Source organism: Sturnus vulgaris, chromosome 2 (assembly GCF_052056855.1).
Source record: "Sturnus vulgaris isolate bStuVul1 chromosome 2, bStuVul1.hap1, whole genome shotgun sequence".
NCBI classification, from domain to species: domain Eukaryota; kingdom Metazoa; phylum Chordata; class Aves; order Passeriformes; family Sturnidae; genus Sturnus; species Sturnus vulgaris.
The window spans coordinates 81343863-81361494 of NC_142244.1; the positions used below are offsets into that span (position 1 = coordinate 81343863).

The 17632-nt window shown below is 40.6% G+C and overlaps 1 protein-coding gene across 4 annotated transcripts in view; it reads right to left on the minus strand.

Annotated features, from left to right (window-relative positions):
* The window catches only part of NALCN (sodium leak channel, non-selective), a 229756-nt gene extending 212480 nt beyond the window's left edge, over positions 1 to 17276 (minus strand). For 3 of the 4 annotated variants that reach the window (XM_014873352.2, XM_088159879.1, XM_088159877.1), the window contains exons 1-3: positions 17158 to 17276; positions 7517 to 7663; positions 5021 to 5203 (exon numbers count right to left, since the gene is read on the minus strand). In XM_014873352.2, the coding sequence (XP_014728838.1) occupies positions 5021 to 5203; positions 7517 to 7624 (291 nt within the window). In that variant the 5' untranslated portion in view covers positions 7625 to 7663; positions 17158 to 17276. Of the gene's footprint in view, positions 1 to 5020; positions 5204 to 7516; positions 7664 to 15614; positions 15633 to 17157 lie in introns of those variants that run through there. The other variant, XM_088159878.1, reaches the window with a different exon arrangement.
* Positions 17277 to 17632: the final 356 nt, after the last annotated feature.

Sequence of the window (17632 nt, forward strand, 5' to 3'; positions counted from 1 at the left end):
CTGGATCTGCTTTGGGCAGCAGGTCAGCCCAGATGACCTCTGGAGGTCCCTTGCATCTGAGTTATTCTATGGTTCTCCAAATGATGCCAAAGAAGGCACTTCATTTCAGTGTGATTATATTTACTGACGAATGCTACAAGACATTAAGTTTTAAGCGAATCCTCAATTGTTAAAATAACAATAAATGCAGCCATTTTCTACTTAAACTCTCTTTGTGTAACAGTGGTTATATCTAATCTATATTACTGTATTTTTATCTAATAAAGGAAGAGCAAAATGTCAGTATGCAAAAGAAATAATCTGTGTTGTTATCTATAAATTTATAGCATGAATTGAGGAAATGGGATCAACTCCAGACAGCTATTAATTCTGTGTGCCCAGACTCATCAGGCATGTTTCAAAGACAAGCTCATCATACGACAATCAGAGACAAGTTCATCCTGTGCAGAGCAGCTAAGGACTCTAGGTCTGCCCAGTTCAGAGAACAGGAGGCTGAGGCGTAACCTTGCTGCTCTCTACAGCTTCCTGATGGGGGGAAGTGGAGAATGAGATGCTGACTTCCCTGGTACCTTGTGGCAGGATGTGTGGGAATGGTTCAAAGCTGTCACAGAAGGTTCAGACTGGTAATTAGAAATCATTTTATAAAGAGAGTGGTTAAATATTGGAACAGACTTCCTAGAGAGATGGTTGACACTCAAACCCTGTGTTTAAGAGGCATTTGGACAATGCACTTAGTGAAAAACTTTAAGTTTTGGTCAGCCCTGAATTGGTCATGAAGTTGGACTAGATTATGATTGTAGTTCCCTTCCAATGGTTCCTTCAAACTTACTCTATTCTATTCTATTCTATTCTATTCTATTCTATTCTATTCTATTCTATTCTATTCTATTCTATTCTATTCTATCCTATTCATCACAGAATAAGCTGAGTTGGAAGGGAACCATAAGGATCGTTGAGTCAAAGTCCCAGCCATGTACAGGACACCAGAATCACACTGTGTGCCTGAGCACATTGTCCACACTCTTCTTGAACTCTGTCAGGCTGGCTGGTGCTGGTGACCACTTCCCTGGTGAGCCTGCTCCGGTGCCCAAATACCTTCTGGGTGATAATATCCAACCCAAGCCACCCCTGACACAACTTCAGGCCTTTGCCTCAGGTCCTGTCACTGGTCACCAGAGAGAAGAGTCAGTGTCTCCTCTTCCCCTCATGAAGAAGCTGTAGACCACAATGAGGTCTCCCCTCAATCTCCTCTTCTCCAGGCTGAACAAACCCAGCGCCCTCAGCCACTCCTCATAAGTCTTCCCCTCAAGGCCTTCACCATCTTTGTTGCTCTACTTTGGACACTCTCTGATAGTTTAATATCTTTCTTATATTGTAGTACTCAAAACTGCTGACTCATATTCAGCTTTCTATAGACCAGGACCCCCAGGTCCCTTTCCATGGCACTGTTTTCCAGCATCCCATTCCCCACTCTGTACCTACATCCAGGATTGCCCCATCCAGGTGCAGAACCCAGCACTTTCCCTTGTTGAACTTCAAAGGGGTTGTGATTGCCCAGCCTCCTCTTTTGTTGAGGCCACTCTGCAGGGTCTCCCTGCCTTTAAGGGAGAAAATAGTTGCTCCCAGTTTTGTAGTGTCTGTGAACTTGCTCAGTATCCCTTCCAGTCCTGTGTCCATGTCATTAATGAAGATGTTGAAGAGCACAGGGCTGAGGATGGAGCCCTGTGGAACCCCACTAGCCACAGGTCACTTGTCTGATGTCACCACATTCACTGTAACCCTTTGTGCCTGACTCATGAGCCAGATTTTGCTCACCCATCACATGATCTGTTTCTCCAGTTGTGTGCTGGACATTTTGTCCAGAAGGATCCTGTGAGGGACAGTATTGAAAGCTTTACTGAAATCCAGAAAGATAACATCCACTGGCTTCCCTTGATCAGCTAGGTGGGTTACTTTCTCATAAAAGGAAATCAGATTTGATAAGCAGGACTTTCCCCTTTCGAAGCCGTGCTGGCATTGTCTTTCAGGTGTTTTCAATACCTCCTAGAATAATCTTCTCCATAATTTACCAGTGAACCTGAAAGGCCTGTAGTTTCTGGGATGCTCCTTCTTGCCCTTGTTGAAAATCGGGACAACATTTGCCAGCTTCCAGTCAGCTGGGACATTTCCAGATTCCCAAGACCACTCAAAAATCATCGTGAGAGGTTTTGTGGTGACATCAACTCCTCTTTGAGGATTCTTTGATATATCCCATCAGACTCCATAGATTTGTAGGGATCCAGCTGGAGCAGCAGATCCTGAACATTTTCAAGGACAACTGGGAGATGATCATTCAGTTCAGAGGCTGAGATCCCTTTTGTCCATCATCCATGTTGAACACGGAGGCAAAGAATGTGTTAAACACCTCTGCCTTGTCCATGTCCCTGTTTGTGAGGTGACCATTCTCATCCTGTTAAGCATTGATGTTATTCTTACACTTCCTATTGCCATTACTATACTTGCAAAAACACTTTATTGTCCTCCACAGTTCTGGAAGGTTTAACTCCAGCTGATCTTTGGCCCATGAATTTTCTCCCTACAGTGACAAGCAGCATCTTCTCATCTATCCATGTCACCTAACCTTGCTTCCACAGGTCATACATCTTTCTTTTCTGCCTCATTTCCAAGAGAAGACTTTGTTCTGCCTTGTCTGCTTGACTTCTGACATTTGGGAGTTGCCTGGTCCTGTGTCATTAGGAGACGATGTTTAAAAAGTGACCAGAACTGATGGATGGCAGCACCTGCAAAAGCACTTTCCCAGGGGATCTCACTTACTAATTCCCTGAACAGCCTGAAGTCTGCTCTTCTCAGGTCCAGAGCTCAGGTTTTGCTGTCATTTTTCCTCCTGTCAACAGAGATTTTAAACTCTTGCCAAGACGGCTGCAGATCTCCACTCACGAGATTGACTCTGTTGACAAGCAGTAGATCAAAGATGGCATCTTCTGAGCCACCTCCCTGTTATGGCTTTTTCCCGGCCCAAAACAGGGTCTTCACCCTCCTCCGGTCTAGCTCAAGTATTAGGGTGAGATTCCCCTGGGCCCTAGCCACAGAGACGTAGTTAAGATAGCAAAAGAGGCTCTTTCCCCTGATAAAGTTACAGGTTTATTTCTCGTGGGTAGTGAGTGAAAAGGGAAGGGAAAAGAGCGGGGGAAGAGAGAGAAAAGAGGGGGAAGGACAGGGTAAAAGCGGGGGGGGGGGAAAGAGAACGGGGGAAGAGAAAAAGCGCGGGGGAAGAGAGTGGGGGGAAAAAGAGAAGTGCGGGAAAAGAGATTGGGGGAAAAAGAGAGATGCGGGAAAAGAGAGTGGGGGGAAAAAGAAAGAGCACGGGGGAAGAGCTTGGGGGGAAAAAGTGAAAGAGCACGGGGGAAGAGAGCTTGGGGGAAAAAGAGAGCGAGGTCAGCGGGTCCTGACCTTTTCTAGGGTCTGGAAAGGGGGGGCGGGGAGAAATTGGATCCCAGCCAGCTCTGTGTGGCCAGGAGGGGAGAGGGACCAAGATACAGGGCACAGCAGGGGTCACGGAATGTACCATTTACAATGTATCTAGGGAACGCAACACCTCCCTTAGGACCTGTTCCATACAGTTGTCATCCAGATTTTTTAAGAATCTTCTGGCCCAGGTTGTACCAGCTATGTGACGCTCCCAGGTAATTTCTGGCAAGTTGAAGTCCCCCATAAGGACAATGGCAATCTTTAATATTCTTTTCTCACAAATCCACAAATTTAAACAACCCAGTAAAGACAATAGGCTATGCAGCAGCATATCTTCCTTATCCCCTAGATGTTGACTGTGATTGAAGTTGGTATTTGCATACTCAAAAGCTCAGAAATCAAGTCTTGCATAAAAAGTTGGCCACTCCTCCCTCTCTCTCTACATTAATATCTACATTTCCTTTTCTCTGCAAAGGCTGTACTGGTTGTAATAGTAACTTTTCATTCCCACAGTGGTCAAATGCTCATGAATGTCACTAATTCCCCACATATAATCCTCTATCCACATCTTCACTTTCTTCATGGACATCTCTGAACAAGAGAGCTCAGGTAGCAGCCAGAAACAGCACTTCACAAAGGATTACTCTGACTTTACACAACCCCTGAAGATTTTCTCAGAATCATCTTATTTCAGTAACTTTCTAAATATTAATGACAATTAAACTTTTACTATTAATATTCATTAAGTATGACAACACAATAGCTCTGTCTTAAATTAAAATCTTAAGTACAACATCGGCTATCTCTGGAGTCACCAGACCTTTAAGGAGTTAAAAGCATGGATAACATAACACACATTATCTATTATGTGCAGTAGTGCCATAATTGCATTGTCAGTAAGGTCTGCAAATAGATTTTATACATAAAAGCCGAATTTGTATCTTTTTGCAGAAGACTAGAAACCATCATTAAATAAAAGTACCTAATAATGATTACTAAAACATTCTGCAGTTTTGCAGCCTCCAATCCACTTACACAAATTAGCCCAGTAACAACAGCAGACATATGATAAGAGAAGCATTTTGGTTTACCAGTATGGACTATATCAAGGTAAAAAAGTCAAAGCAAGATCACTTTTTCTAGTAGCTCTCAGTAAAATTCATGTTCTTATTGAAGTTAAGTAACCATACAACAACACATCCAGACACATGAAATGAAGATCAAAACTCTAAGTCCATATATGGACCAAAAGACAATTACAAAATATTCTTGCTAATGCGTATGTAGCTTATTTTTCCTTTCATTCTTTATGCTAATAAAATTTCTTAATAGGAAGCCTTTATTATGAATGCTTGCATTATATTTTGGGGAGATTAAATATGCAGTAAAGCTACATCTTTATCCATCTGTCTTTTCAGTTTATACACCATGGTGTTGCCTGCAGTTAAAAACAATCATAGCAAGAAGAGCTGGCAAGTTAAAAAACAAATACCGAATTTCATTAGCATACAGATCACTGGAAGCACACAGAGAATACTGTTTAAATGCTTACCTTAACTATCCCACGGATATGCATTTTTGCTATCATCTCTGCAGTGTAAAGAAACATCAACAGAGTATCAAGAGCAAATGTCACATACTGGAGAGGCGGATAATGCTCGAAGGTTTTTGGAGTGTTCATACACACAGAAATAACACTGATGATGGCACAAATTCGTAGTAAAGAGTGCACCCACTGAAAAGAAAAAAAACCACAAAATTCAAACATGAGATATTGCAAGATTTCTTTGACGTTCAAAAAACCCTCAAATATTTAGCTTCCATAACTCATCCTGGCACTCTTTCATAAACACATCTGTGCCCTTTTACATAATGACCCCCATTTTGGTCTTCAACCAAAAAGAAGCACTCTTAAATTACTCATACATATATAGACACATATATACTTTTATTAGTTAATTTGTGAGGTTGTATAATTCAGAAAACACAAACTAAGATCCATGAAACTGAAAACTAGGATTCCATAATTTCTATTTTGTGGCTCTTGTAATTCAATTTCTTTTCAAATGACAACTCATTACATTTATGGGCAGACAATAAGTAGAATTTGTTGAAGCTATAAACTGGATGGATAGATTAAATAAAATATTTGTGGGAAACTGTGGTTCAACACTTAAGAAGAAATTATTTTTAAATCAGTTCACAACTCAAAAAATTAAGTGAGAGTCACAGGATTAAAAACATCCTTCTGGTTATGAAAAGAATAAATACATAAAGAATAAATATAAAAGATACTATGAAACAGACAGCTACTTCCTTAAAGATTCACTTTTCTTCCAATCAAGTTTTGCTGCTATAGGAGAACAGTTCATTTCTCTTGCTAATTAGGACTCAGCCCCACTCCTCCGTGCCAGCCAGAGAGAGAGGTGTAACAAAAAAGCAGAATGTATCAATACGGCGGTGGTTTAGGGTTGGATTTTTTTCTTTTAAATCAAAACATGATTGAAACACCTTGAAGTCGGGCAAGTATATAAATCATAGTTGGTAAGGTTGTACTTATCGTAACAAAAAGGAAAAATACTTCAAGAAAGAAATCTTTAAACAAAAAACACAGAAGTACAGTTATCAAAATTTTTCATCTGGGGAAAAATTCTACACTCATTTACAGTGTACCTCAGACCTTTTGATATCCAAAAGACTCAAGAACAGACACCTAATTTAATACTCACTGTTCACTCACTTAAATGTAATGATATCTGACCCAAATTGAATAGCTCTATCATTTGCATACTCTGTGCCCAGATTAATAATTTGGAAGCAGAAGGCACCTGATGAATGATCTCTAACATCCCTTTAACATCCACTTTGTTTTGAACCTTGTTTCAACTGAGACAATTAACATAAATATTCAAGTGTGGCTGATATAAAACTTTTTCTCTGCCACAGTAAAGTGTCAGTATGACAAACACTAAGCACTGTACAACTAGTTCATCAGCACGACAAGAAAAAAATACTCCATGAAAATCTCGTGCATTGTGGGATGAAAAATGTAGGTAAATACCCATCATATATTTCTGCAATGACATTTTGAGTTTATTACAGTAGCCAATATAAACATTCTACTTAAATAACTGACAAGACAACACCCATTTATTAATTCATGCTACATAGCTTTAGGTATTAAAACTCAGGAGCAAAGCTGAGGGGATCTGGCATCCTTACTACAAAGAAGATGGTTTCCTTAAATGAATGCAATGCTAACAACAGGTATTATTTCAGAATATTTTACTTCCTGCTTTTAAAAAGCAAGAATATTATACACTAAGAGAAATGTGAAAATGCCTTCTCTGCAAACCCAGAAATCCCTGGAACTGGAATATTGGAATCCCTGATCCATGTTCATTGTTGAATAAATAATTCAATCATAATAACTATATTTATGTGATACAAACATTTTCTTAATGCAGTACAGTCTATTAGTAACTCCACTCCTAATGAAATTTTCCCCAGTTTCAAATTGCCAGACACTTTTACACCTCTCTTTTTCTCAAGGAAGGTTTTAGGTTAAATGGTACCACAAAAATGATAACTGTACTTCAAAATAAACAACCAAAATAACAACACTTTTATATTCATAAATGTTTTAAAAGGAGAGATTTGAAAGTCAAAAGTGCTTATTGTTGGCTACCACTTGAGAGACAAAATCCTCCTTTTAACATCCTTTTCAAAAGCTCATTTTGTGAACTTGTAATTTCAACGAACATGTTAGGAACCAGAGACCATAAAAAGATGGTTGTTTTAAAAGAATCAATTAGATGAACTGGTTGGAAAATACTGGTTGATTATCCCATAATTTTGCAACAGCCAAAAGAAAAAAATTTATTTAATCTTCGATGTTTTCCAAAAAATGAACTAGTACACTAGCAACTATAGTTCAAAACTTGTTTCTGACTAATATCTAATTCAGATTTTTTTTCGTGGAAGTCATATTTCAACAATTCAAGTTACATTTAAATTAAAATTAGTAATTACATAAAGAGATACCTACTGGTTTGTTAATCCATAGAATATCTGCGTTGTCTGACAAAGATTCATCGGGACCAAAATCTGTAACTGGCTGGGCTTCCACCCTTGAACTTTGTTTCCTTTTTAGCATCCTGAAGTTAACTTCTCTTATCTATAATCATGAAACCTCCTTGGTGAGAAAAAAAAAGAAAACATTAATTCACTTAAGCAATTTTATAACGCATTTTGAACTGTTTTATAAATTACCTAAAGCATTTTGTTTTCATGCGCACTTCTTTTATACTTATTGATTAATAGAATATTGATTTTATTAAATATAAATCACTGACATGACTCTCGTTAGTTTACAGAAAAAAAAAAAACACAAATGTATGCAACACAAACAATTACCAGAAACTTAGTAATGCTGACAGAAAATCTGTTCTAATATGCAAAGAATGCTATTGCTGTGGACTTCAACACAGAGTAATCATTGGATGGATTTGACCTGGAGCCATTTAATTAAATGGTGACATTTCCATTTATTGCACTAGGCTAAGATAAATCCCAATATGACAAAGGCAAACAGGCAATGTTAAGCAGATAATAGATGTTAATGTTATTTACTGAAATCAGAAATTCCTTTTTGCTATATACTACTATTAATATGTATTTTTCTAATACTTTTTTGATGTTAACAATTATCTATCCAACAGCCAGAGGGCTGGCTGTCTGTAGGGCATGTGTTGGTGCATGGAAGGACTGAGGAAAATGTGTTGTTTCCATAAGGTCAGGCTGAGCTGGGACATTCCTGCATGGATGGCACTGACTGAGCCCTCTGTATTCTCAGCCACGTGAGCCACAATTATGGGACACGTCATGAGAGCAGTAAGGTGAGTTAGATCCTAGTATTGACTTTCCCACAGACGCAGTTCATGGATCCCAGAGTCGAAGCAAATCAAAACAGATGAGGAAGATACACTCTCCTGAGAAGTAACTGTCTGCCCATGAAATACAATTATATTGTTCATGAAATAAAAGCCCTTAGAAATTTCTTTTTGTTTTTTCCCCCCAGTAAAATGAGGTAGGGAAGAAAGCAAGGTCTTGGGACCTTGTTCTGGAGCTTTACTCTGGACCAAGTGTTTGCAGGTGACATTGCCCTGTGACAACTAAAAGTTTGTCAAAACTAGTATAAGATAGAATCATAGAATGGTTTGAGTTTGAAGAAACCTTTAAAGATAATCTAACCCTACTCCCCTGCCATGGGCAGGAACATCTTTCACTAGATCAAGTTGCTGAAAGCCCTGTCCACTTTGTAATGACATGGCTACCACAGCTTCTCTGAACAGCCCGTTTGTATGCCCCACCATTTTCATTGTAAAGAATTTCTTCTTTATGCCCAACCTAAATCTTTCCTTTTGCAGTTTAACTCTGTTGCTCCCTTGTCCTGTCACTGCAGGTCCTGGTTAGTTACAGCCACAAGTATCACAACGACAACTTTAACAGGAATGCAGGAAACACTCGATTAGCTGGAGGCAACAGTGGGCTCAGGACTGCAGAAGTGCCCAGTGCTTGGTCTCAGCTGGCCTTTTCAATCCCATGGGCTGCTGCTTCATGTACAAACACTATGCTTACATCCTTGTCTGCCTCACCTTTTTAGCTGTTATGGCAAATGTAAACCCTTCATCTTATTCCAAATCTCTCAAAGTCTACTCCTGCTCTGTTTTCTCTCTCAGATTCAAGAGGTCGGTTCCTGTCTCTGCAAATCCAAGTCTGAACCACTGGTCTTTGTACAAACCACAGAGTAACAGGGCTGAGGTCTTGTACTAATGTTCCCAGCTGGAAAAGCTGACATTATACAACAACTGATTTTTTAAAAACAAACAGAAATAATATAAAGGCACAAAACAAGGGACAACTACTAACATCTATATTCATTTAAAATGGTCATTCACAGCAACCTTAGCACAAGTAAAGCTGGTAAGCTGCCACTAAAAACATGCCAATACTGTAAAATGAATATTATATATTAATAAGTCTTCTCTATCAAATGAAGAATGAAATAATATTCACAGAGGTTGCATCCTCTCTCCACGTTCATGCTCAAGCTTCATGCTCCCACTTCTGTTTCATAACTGAATTCACTACTTCCTCCTCTTTAGAATTTTTTTTCATTTTCTCCTATTTATTTCCCAGTTTAATGGATTGACCTTTTTCTCTACTTAGACCAAAGCACAATCAGAAATGCTTCAAGTCTCAGAGCTGCCGCTGTGCTTTTTGAGGTCATGAAACCTTAAAATGGCTACATTTAGCATAGTGATAAGAAGTTACTGCAATGCCTTGGGAGCTGCATTTCCCAAAACCTTAGGAGGGAAAAACACTGCCTAAAATGTTTCTTGCCAGTATGTTCTTTTGGAAATTGTTACTCAAAAGCTAATCAGTGAAATAACAAAATAATAATTTTATGTTTACTAGTTCTGGTAATGGCAATTACTGTGCTCCAGTTAGCTTTTAACAAAAGACGTAGCAATAAACAGAGAATTAATAAGATAAGTGCAATCAATAATTATGAGAAAAGGTTCAGGATATGAAAAACTGATTTTTGTTTAGCCACTTACTGATTTTTTTTTTTTTTTAATAAAAGATGGTCTAAATAACAAGCTATGTCCATTTGGGTAAGAAAGCAAAAAATTATCAACAGTCTATTAGAAAGATTATGTTGTTTTTATGCTTTTCTCAGTCTTGCTTATTTATATATTTGATGTGTAGGAAGATTAGCCATACCCTTCTAATAAAATTCCCACTTACCCTTTTACCCAGTGGCTCTTTGTTTGTTGAAGTAATTTTTAATTGGTCTGGGCACCGAAAATAACATGAACTTCAGATGTTCATAATAAATGTTCGTAATGGATTCAGTTCATACACTTAAATCACAGAAATCACAGAGTATTCTGAGTTGGAAGGGACCCAGAAGGATCATCAAGTCCAACTCTTAAGTGAATAACTCGTATGGATATCAAACCCACAGCCTTGGCATTACAAGCACCATGCTCTGACCAGCTGAGCTAATCAGTGTTGTGACTAAAGAGATTAGAATTCTTATTTTTAAGAAGTAGCCTTGAATAAACAAATCTCCATGTATAGAAAACCAACTCGAAGGGAGGAAATACTATGGAATATAAAAATCGGCTAGTTTACTTCTCTACTTGAAATGACCAGAAATCCACACAAAAAATTCAGAATGAAGATGACAAACCAATAATATTTTGTAAATGGTCTTTAGAGAGATTATTCAAAATATAGCATAGTTGCTTTCAAGCTTTTATGCAACTTGTTTTGCTGTTCTCACTACTTTTAGTTTAGCAGGGAACACATGCTTTTCCATGTGCTGCAGTTTCGGGACTCTGCCATGTATGTAAGTAATTTTAACCCTTGGACTGCAAATCCCTTTTGCACTTGTTTCTCAGGGGGGAACCAGCTGAAGGATGAAGAGGAGTTGTGCATGAACTCCTTCCAGCATGTGACACACAGCGAGCAGTACACCAAGCTGTGCTAATTGGGAGGTGTAGTCCTCCCTAACCCCGATACAAATCCACCCCTGCAGTTCCTGCATGGATTCTGACATACGTCATTAGGTCTTTCTTTGATCACAACCTGTTATTAATGTGAAAGGCTTAATGTGTTCCCTAGGATGTATTTCTAGCTGCAGTGTTTTTAAGACATAGTAGGTGCAGGGAAAAGACAGGCTTTAAGACAGGAAAATATCATGGAGTTTTAAGGCTACAACAATTTCACATTTCTTTGGAGTACTTTCCTTATAGTAGCAATGAAAATTCACATTGCAGGTGTCAACCTTTTCAGGGAGCAACATGGTGTCTTAAATTTCTCCTCTATTTTTAGAAGCAAAGTCAAATTAGAAGTAATAAAATTAAACAGAAAATTACACTGAGCCCCTTCAGATCCATTAGGGTAGCCTTGTTCTCTTCCTTTCTATCTCTGAACTTGCAGCCATGCAACCTCCACATTTTTTAAACCACCCTCACCCACTAAATTTGCAGCTTCTGCTGAAATGAAAGTATGCCAGGACAATGGTTGAGATGAACATAAGAAGCACTGTGCACTTCAGAAAAAAGGAGTCAGAAGAAGGTATAACCCAGCTTGCAATATTCCCACTGAGTGCAAGACACTCCTTCTGATGGAAATATGCAGTTCCTAAAAAATCTAAAGACAAATTTTAAAAAGTAGCTGATCCTCCATGACATCAAAAGCTGAGAAATCTGAGTCTTGTTTATAAAGCAAGCTCACTGTATACAGCATAATCGGCTAAAAAGATCTCTATCACAAAGTCAGGAAAATATGCTTATAATGTCTCTGGCTGACAAAGTAGGCAGCTGAAAAATGCCTTCACAGAAGTATAAACAGAAAAAAAAAGCAAATATTCCTACCTACAACTTATGGAGAGAGAGTTCAAAAATCAGACAAATCATTGGAATCAGCAGTGCCTGGCTTCCAACATACTTTTTTCTCACTGCCTACTGACTTTGTCACCTGAGATCTCATGAGCACTGTCTGAAGGTCCTCCCAAGGCAGGCCACCTACAAGCACTCTCTTCAATTCCCTCTTCTTTGAAAATGTCAATTCCACTTCCAACTTCTCCAGAGCAGAGACACAGAAAGTGGCACACACACTTCAATACAATAATTACAAATGTGAGAACTAAAATGGGTGACAGGAAGATGATGTGAACACCCATACACGTAGCATGATGACAAAACCCCATTTCCATACTATGAATTTAAAAACCTCCAAAGTACAGGCTACCTTAAAGAAATTTGATTTCTCTTAACTTCAGCATGCATTACATGATCATAAGAAAAATGTAAGTTCCCATTCTTTCATTAATGGCCTTCTCCTTTCCTTCTTTGCAAATTGATACTGTTTCTCAATTGCCTGCTCCCTGCACCCACAGGTTCTTCCATCCCTGATTTTGGGTACGGGTACAATTAAATGGCATTTCAGTATTTGTTTTCATGTAGCAAAAATCTGAAGTGAGCAAGCTGTATACACAACAGTACAGATATATTTATTTTAGAAGGGTAAGGACAGAATTCCAGTGGATACAATCACATGGCACATGCCACCATGGATGCTATTAACTCATAACTAATTTCAAGAGCTTACTTCAGTACTTTTTCTCTGTGTGGTATAATTATTGTATCTGATGAAAATTCTGAAAGATCTCTTTATTCTTTAAGGAGATTCTCTTTATTCTTTACATGAGATACTGTTAATAACTGACCAAACCTTAGTATTTATTCAGAACAATGCTGTTTCCTCACAAAGAAGGTACACTGAAGGAAATATTCTAAAAATCAGTTACATTCACATTTTCAAATTATTTGGATATAGGTAGGAAAGAATGACTGGTGATATCTTGCACTTACTAACAGGATCCCAGACCAAAAATACCAGGACTGGGGTTCACAACTGAGAAAGGTTTAAAAATTGCTTCTTCCTCTCAGCTGTTGCCAAAATAATACTCAGCAAGCAGAATTAAATATCTCATTGCATACAAAGGCAGATCTCTTGTGAGTCAGATATACAGTCTACTGCTATTGTCACATAATGTTGTCCTTTTTATTTAACCCTTCTCATGTCTGCAATATACAATTTTGAAGAAACTACACATACGTGTACATGGTGCAGTGATGCAGCCACAACTCCCCGTGTATCCCAAAGGTGGAACATATCCAAGCATGAAGCAGCTACTTCCCTGTACAAGTAGCTAGTTTTGCTTTTCAGTGGAAACCAAGGCACAAGACTGGTGAGGACCCTCCACCACCTCCTAACAGGTTGGTTGTTGGCATGACAGGTCACCATGATAGCTTTCCAAGTCCTAAAATTACACTGTCAGAATGGCTGACAAAATGTTAAAATATAAGGATGGCCACCGAATGCACAGTAATTATATGTAGATAAAATAACAATGGCAATGTATTTCCTTCACAAATACATTTGCACAGTTTAACAGCTGATTTACTTCGAACATTCACTTTGATTGTGGGCCACCTACCCACCATTTGCTGACCTAGGATTGGTCAACTGCAATGTAGTCCATATAAATATATGTCAGAGCCCATTGATGACAAAAAGACATGTCTTTAGTAAGAATCATGCTGGAAAAAAAGAAAGCAGTCTTCTGGAATTTCCTTTTGCAGCATGAACCATGTCTAGGTGGAAATTGCCTTTAGCCCTTTGTGAACGTAAGGGGACAGGTAGTACCAGGTCACTCTTTGAGTGGATTCGATGAGCAACCCATCCTCTCCCTATAATATCCCACATTCAGTAACATGCTCTGAGTACTGTGGATCAATTTTTCCGGGTTATAAAGGAAGGAATCAGGGCATCCTCCCCAGATGATACAGAGGTGGAAAGGAGCTACTCTGTAGGCAGACAGCTGGCAGCATGCCTGTTTAAGTGATTATTTTAATGTTTCTGGGATTTTGTTTTATCATTAATTACATGCTCGTATGCCTAGAAATTGTATATCCATCTTTTCACTATTTAAATAAAAATTAAAATGAATGGTGGTTATATTCTTTTAGATTTGTTACAATTTTTGTTAAAATAATTATTAAAGAAACTGAAATATTCTTTCCTTCCCGAATTCTTCCTTTTCTATCCTTTAAGAAATTGCCAGCAAAAAAGTTAATGACTATATATTTTAAACTTGAAATCCTGAAAACAGAATTAGGATTTTTTTTTCTTTTATTTATCCTCTTATTTTCCCTTTGAAACAAACTAATTGACATGCCCTTGCTGCAGAGCAGTTCCTAGAAGTTGCACCATAACCTCTGGTACTTTTTGGTACTTTGGGTACACAAAGGCTTTATTTTGAAGGGAAGGGGGGAAAAAAAAAGGGAAGTCTGAGTTCATAGAATCATAAGCCAGTTCAAGGCAAGGACCTCAACTCTGCTCTTGTAAGACCCCACCTAGGTTCTGCAGGGGCCCAGCTCCAGGGTCTGCAACACAAGACATTCATCAGTTGGAATGAGTCCAGAGGAGGCCACAAAGACAGGGTGGAGCACCTCTCCTATGAATATAGGCTGAGAGAGTAGGAGCTGTTCAGCCTGGAGACCTTAGAGCAGTTTTCCAGTGCCTAAAGGGAGTTACAGTCCCTGGAGAGGGACTTTTCACAAGGATGTGTAGTGATAGGACAAGGGCAAAGGACCTTAAGATAAAGGAGGGTAAGTTTAGATTAGATATTAGAAAGAAAGTCTTTACTGTGTGGGTGGTGAAGCACAGGAACAGGTTTCCTAGAGAAACTGTGGATGTTCCATCTCTGTCAGTATTCAAGGGCCAGGCTTGGATAGCGCTTTGAGCAATCTTGTCTAGTGGAAGTTGTCCCTGCTCACAGCAGTGGGGTTGGAACTAGATGACCTTTAAGGTCCCTTACAACCCAAACCATTATTTGGTTCTATGGCCTCAGAAGGTCTCCAGTCATACCTCCTTCTCAGGCAGTATCAACTCTGGTGACAGCCCAGGCTATTGCAGTTTACTCAGGTTACTCCAGTCTGGCCTTGAGAACCTCCAACAAAGGAGGTTTTTTCAGCAACTTGTTTCCCTACTTGATTGTCCTTACCAGAAAGGGGAAAAAAAAAAAGACAGAGATAAAAGATGAAAATATCACAGAAAATAAAGAAAGGAAAAATAAGTTACCTAGTAGAACCAAGACAATTTGCAACTGTAGTTTAGGACTGGTATTTCACAAAGCAAGATATTTATCAGTATTTTAACAATCCAGCAGTTGAAATAAAAGATGCTAAGAAGGTAATGAAAGGGAGAACAGAGAAAGGTTGAAAGGGAAAGAAAATATGATTCAACCTGTAACACCTACATTAGGTTGACTTTGCTCTTTAACCTCAAAAGATTTCATGCTCAAAACCTACAGGAGATCCAACCATGGAAGCATTCTATTAGTAACACAGTAAAAATTATTTTTGAATGCAACACCTGTAGTTTACCCATAAGCACATCAGAAATCTTATTTGTAATAGACTGAACTCCTAAATACCTAGGCAGCTGGGGAAGAAACTCAACTCCCCAGAAGCCAGTACAAGTTCTATGTCATCATGACCTACCCATGTCTCAAGAAGACATTCTCATCTGTAGAAGACTTCTAGGGCCAGGTCCAGCAGCCCATTGCTCCCTACAATACAGTGTGATAGTATTCATCTTCTACTGTGAAGGTTTAAGACACAAAATGTCTTTGACTGAATATTTAGGTTTGGATGAATGCCATACAGATCTAAATAGTGTTCATGGTATCAGCAGTGTCCTGGAGCTGGAAATAAGTCAAATCAGAGTAAATTATATTTCCAGGTGGTATAGCTTAAATGGCAATAAACTGTGATGGACCACATTTCAGATTAAAATAAAACAGAAGCACCAAACAAGAAGACTAAAGCACTAATGACAAGCCAATTGTTACAGTTTTGAAAGTTACCAAGCTCAAATGGTAAAACAAAACAAAACAAACAAATAAACAACAAAAAACCAAAAACAAACAAACAAACAAACAAAAAACCAAAAACAAAAAAAACAACAACAACAAAAAAACCCCAAACAAAACAAAAACAGCCCACCAGATCAAAACAAACCCAACTATTCCTGGAAGTCTCCAAAGGTATATGTATATACTTGAAGAGAGCTGGAGACTTCCAGCATCCAGTGAGACCAACTCAAAGAAGGGTAATTTCTTATTCCCTTCCCTAAATTAAGAAACTTCAGCTTTTGTCGTTCAAGCAGCAGTGCATAGTTCATTGCTAGTATGTATTATTTCTCTGTTGATCATTAGGAGGGTAGGTGGAATGGGGCTGTTGGGGAAGGAAATGAAAAGGAACAACGAAATTAACCAGGAAATTGATGATGCCTAAGACAAACACGAAAGAGTCAAATAGCATTTACTTAGTGTTTTCTCGGTGTAAATATTTGCCTGGATGCAACAACGTTAACCTACCAAATCATAGCTGACTTAAAAGCCTAACGTGTTAAGGCCATCAGAAATCGAGATCCTTTCTAGAAATATGTCTCTGATTTTACTGAGAGTACTAAAATAAAAAGATGTCAATAACAAAAAAAATATTAAGCATCTTTCTCTATTCGATTTAGGAACCCCTGATACAGCACGTTAAATAGATTTAGCCCAGGCCTCGGTACATCGCTCCCGCCACCCACGCCAAGTCCGCAGCCCCTGCGAACCAGCCGAACGCTCCCCTCGGGGAGGGGGCTCTCCGCGGCCATCCCCGTCCTCATCCACAGGCACCCCTTAAATGAGTGCCCCCCGAAGAGGCCTGTTGGCCGCACGGCCCCGCTCTGTCTCGGTGACGAGGGCTGCGGAGGGCCCGGGGCTCGGGGCAAGGCCGGCGGCGGCCGGCCCGGAGCGCCCCCTCGCACCGCGGGGAAGGACGGCCGGGGCGGGCGATGCGGAGGGCGCCGCCGCCCCTTCCCCCCGCCGCCGAGCCGGGCGGGCCTCCGGCCGCGCCCGTCCCTTCCCTGGGAGCCGCCAGCCTTCCCGATACAGCCGCGGCGGCCGCCGGCACGGAAGGGCTGGGGAGAGGGGCGGGGAGGCGCGGGGCCCCACCGCGCTCCGGGAGCCAGCCGCGCCCGCCGCCTCCGACCTACCGCCAGCATCTCCCTTCATGGCGCGGTCGGGAGCGGCCCCCGCGGGTGTGCGGGTGTTGCGGTGCCGTGGCAGCCTCGCACGCCGCCCTCCCCGCGATGGATCGGGGCGGCGGGGCCCGCCCGGCGGCGGCCGCGCTCAGTCTCTCGGCAACGGCGGCGGGGGCGGGCGGGGAGGGAGCAGGTGCGGAGACGGTGCCGACCGCGCACGGGCTCCTCGGAACAAACAGACCCCCTCCTTGCTCCAGAATCCGGCTGGGAAGAGGTGGCCAAACACCCCCACAGCGGTTTGGAACTGTGCTGGCTGTGCCCGGACCACGGGAGTGGTGCCCGGCACGGGACAGAACCCGCCAGGCGGTCCCTCGGGCCGGGCCCGCACTGCTCCTCCGCCCGCAGCAGCGCCGCTCGCTGCCGCACTTCTGTGGGGCTTTACTTTGGGCTGCAGCTTGGTTCTTAGTTGGTTTCGGGTTTGTTTTTG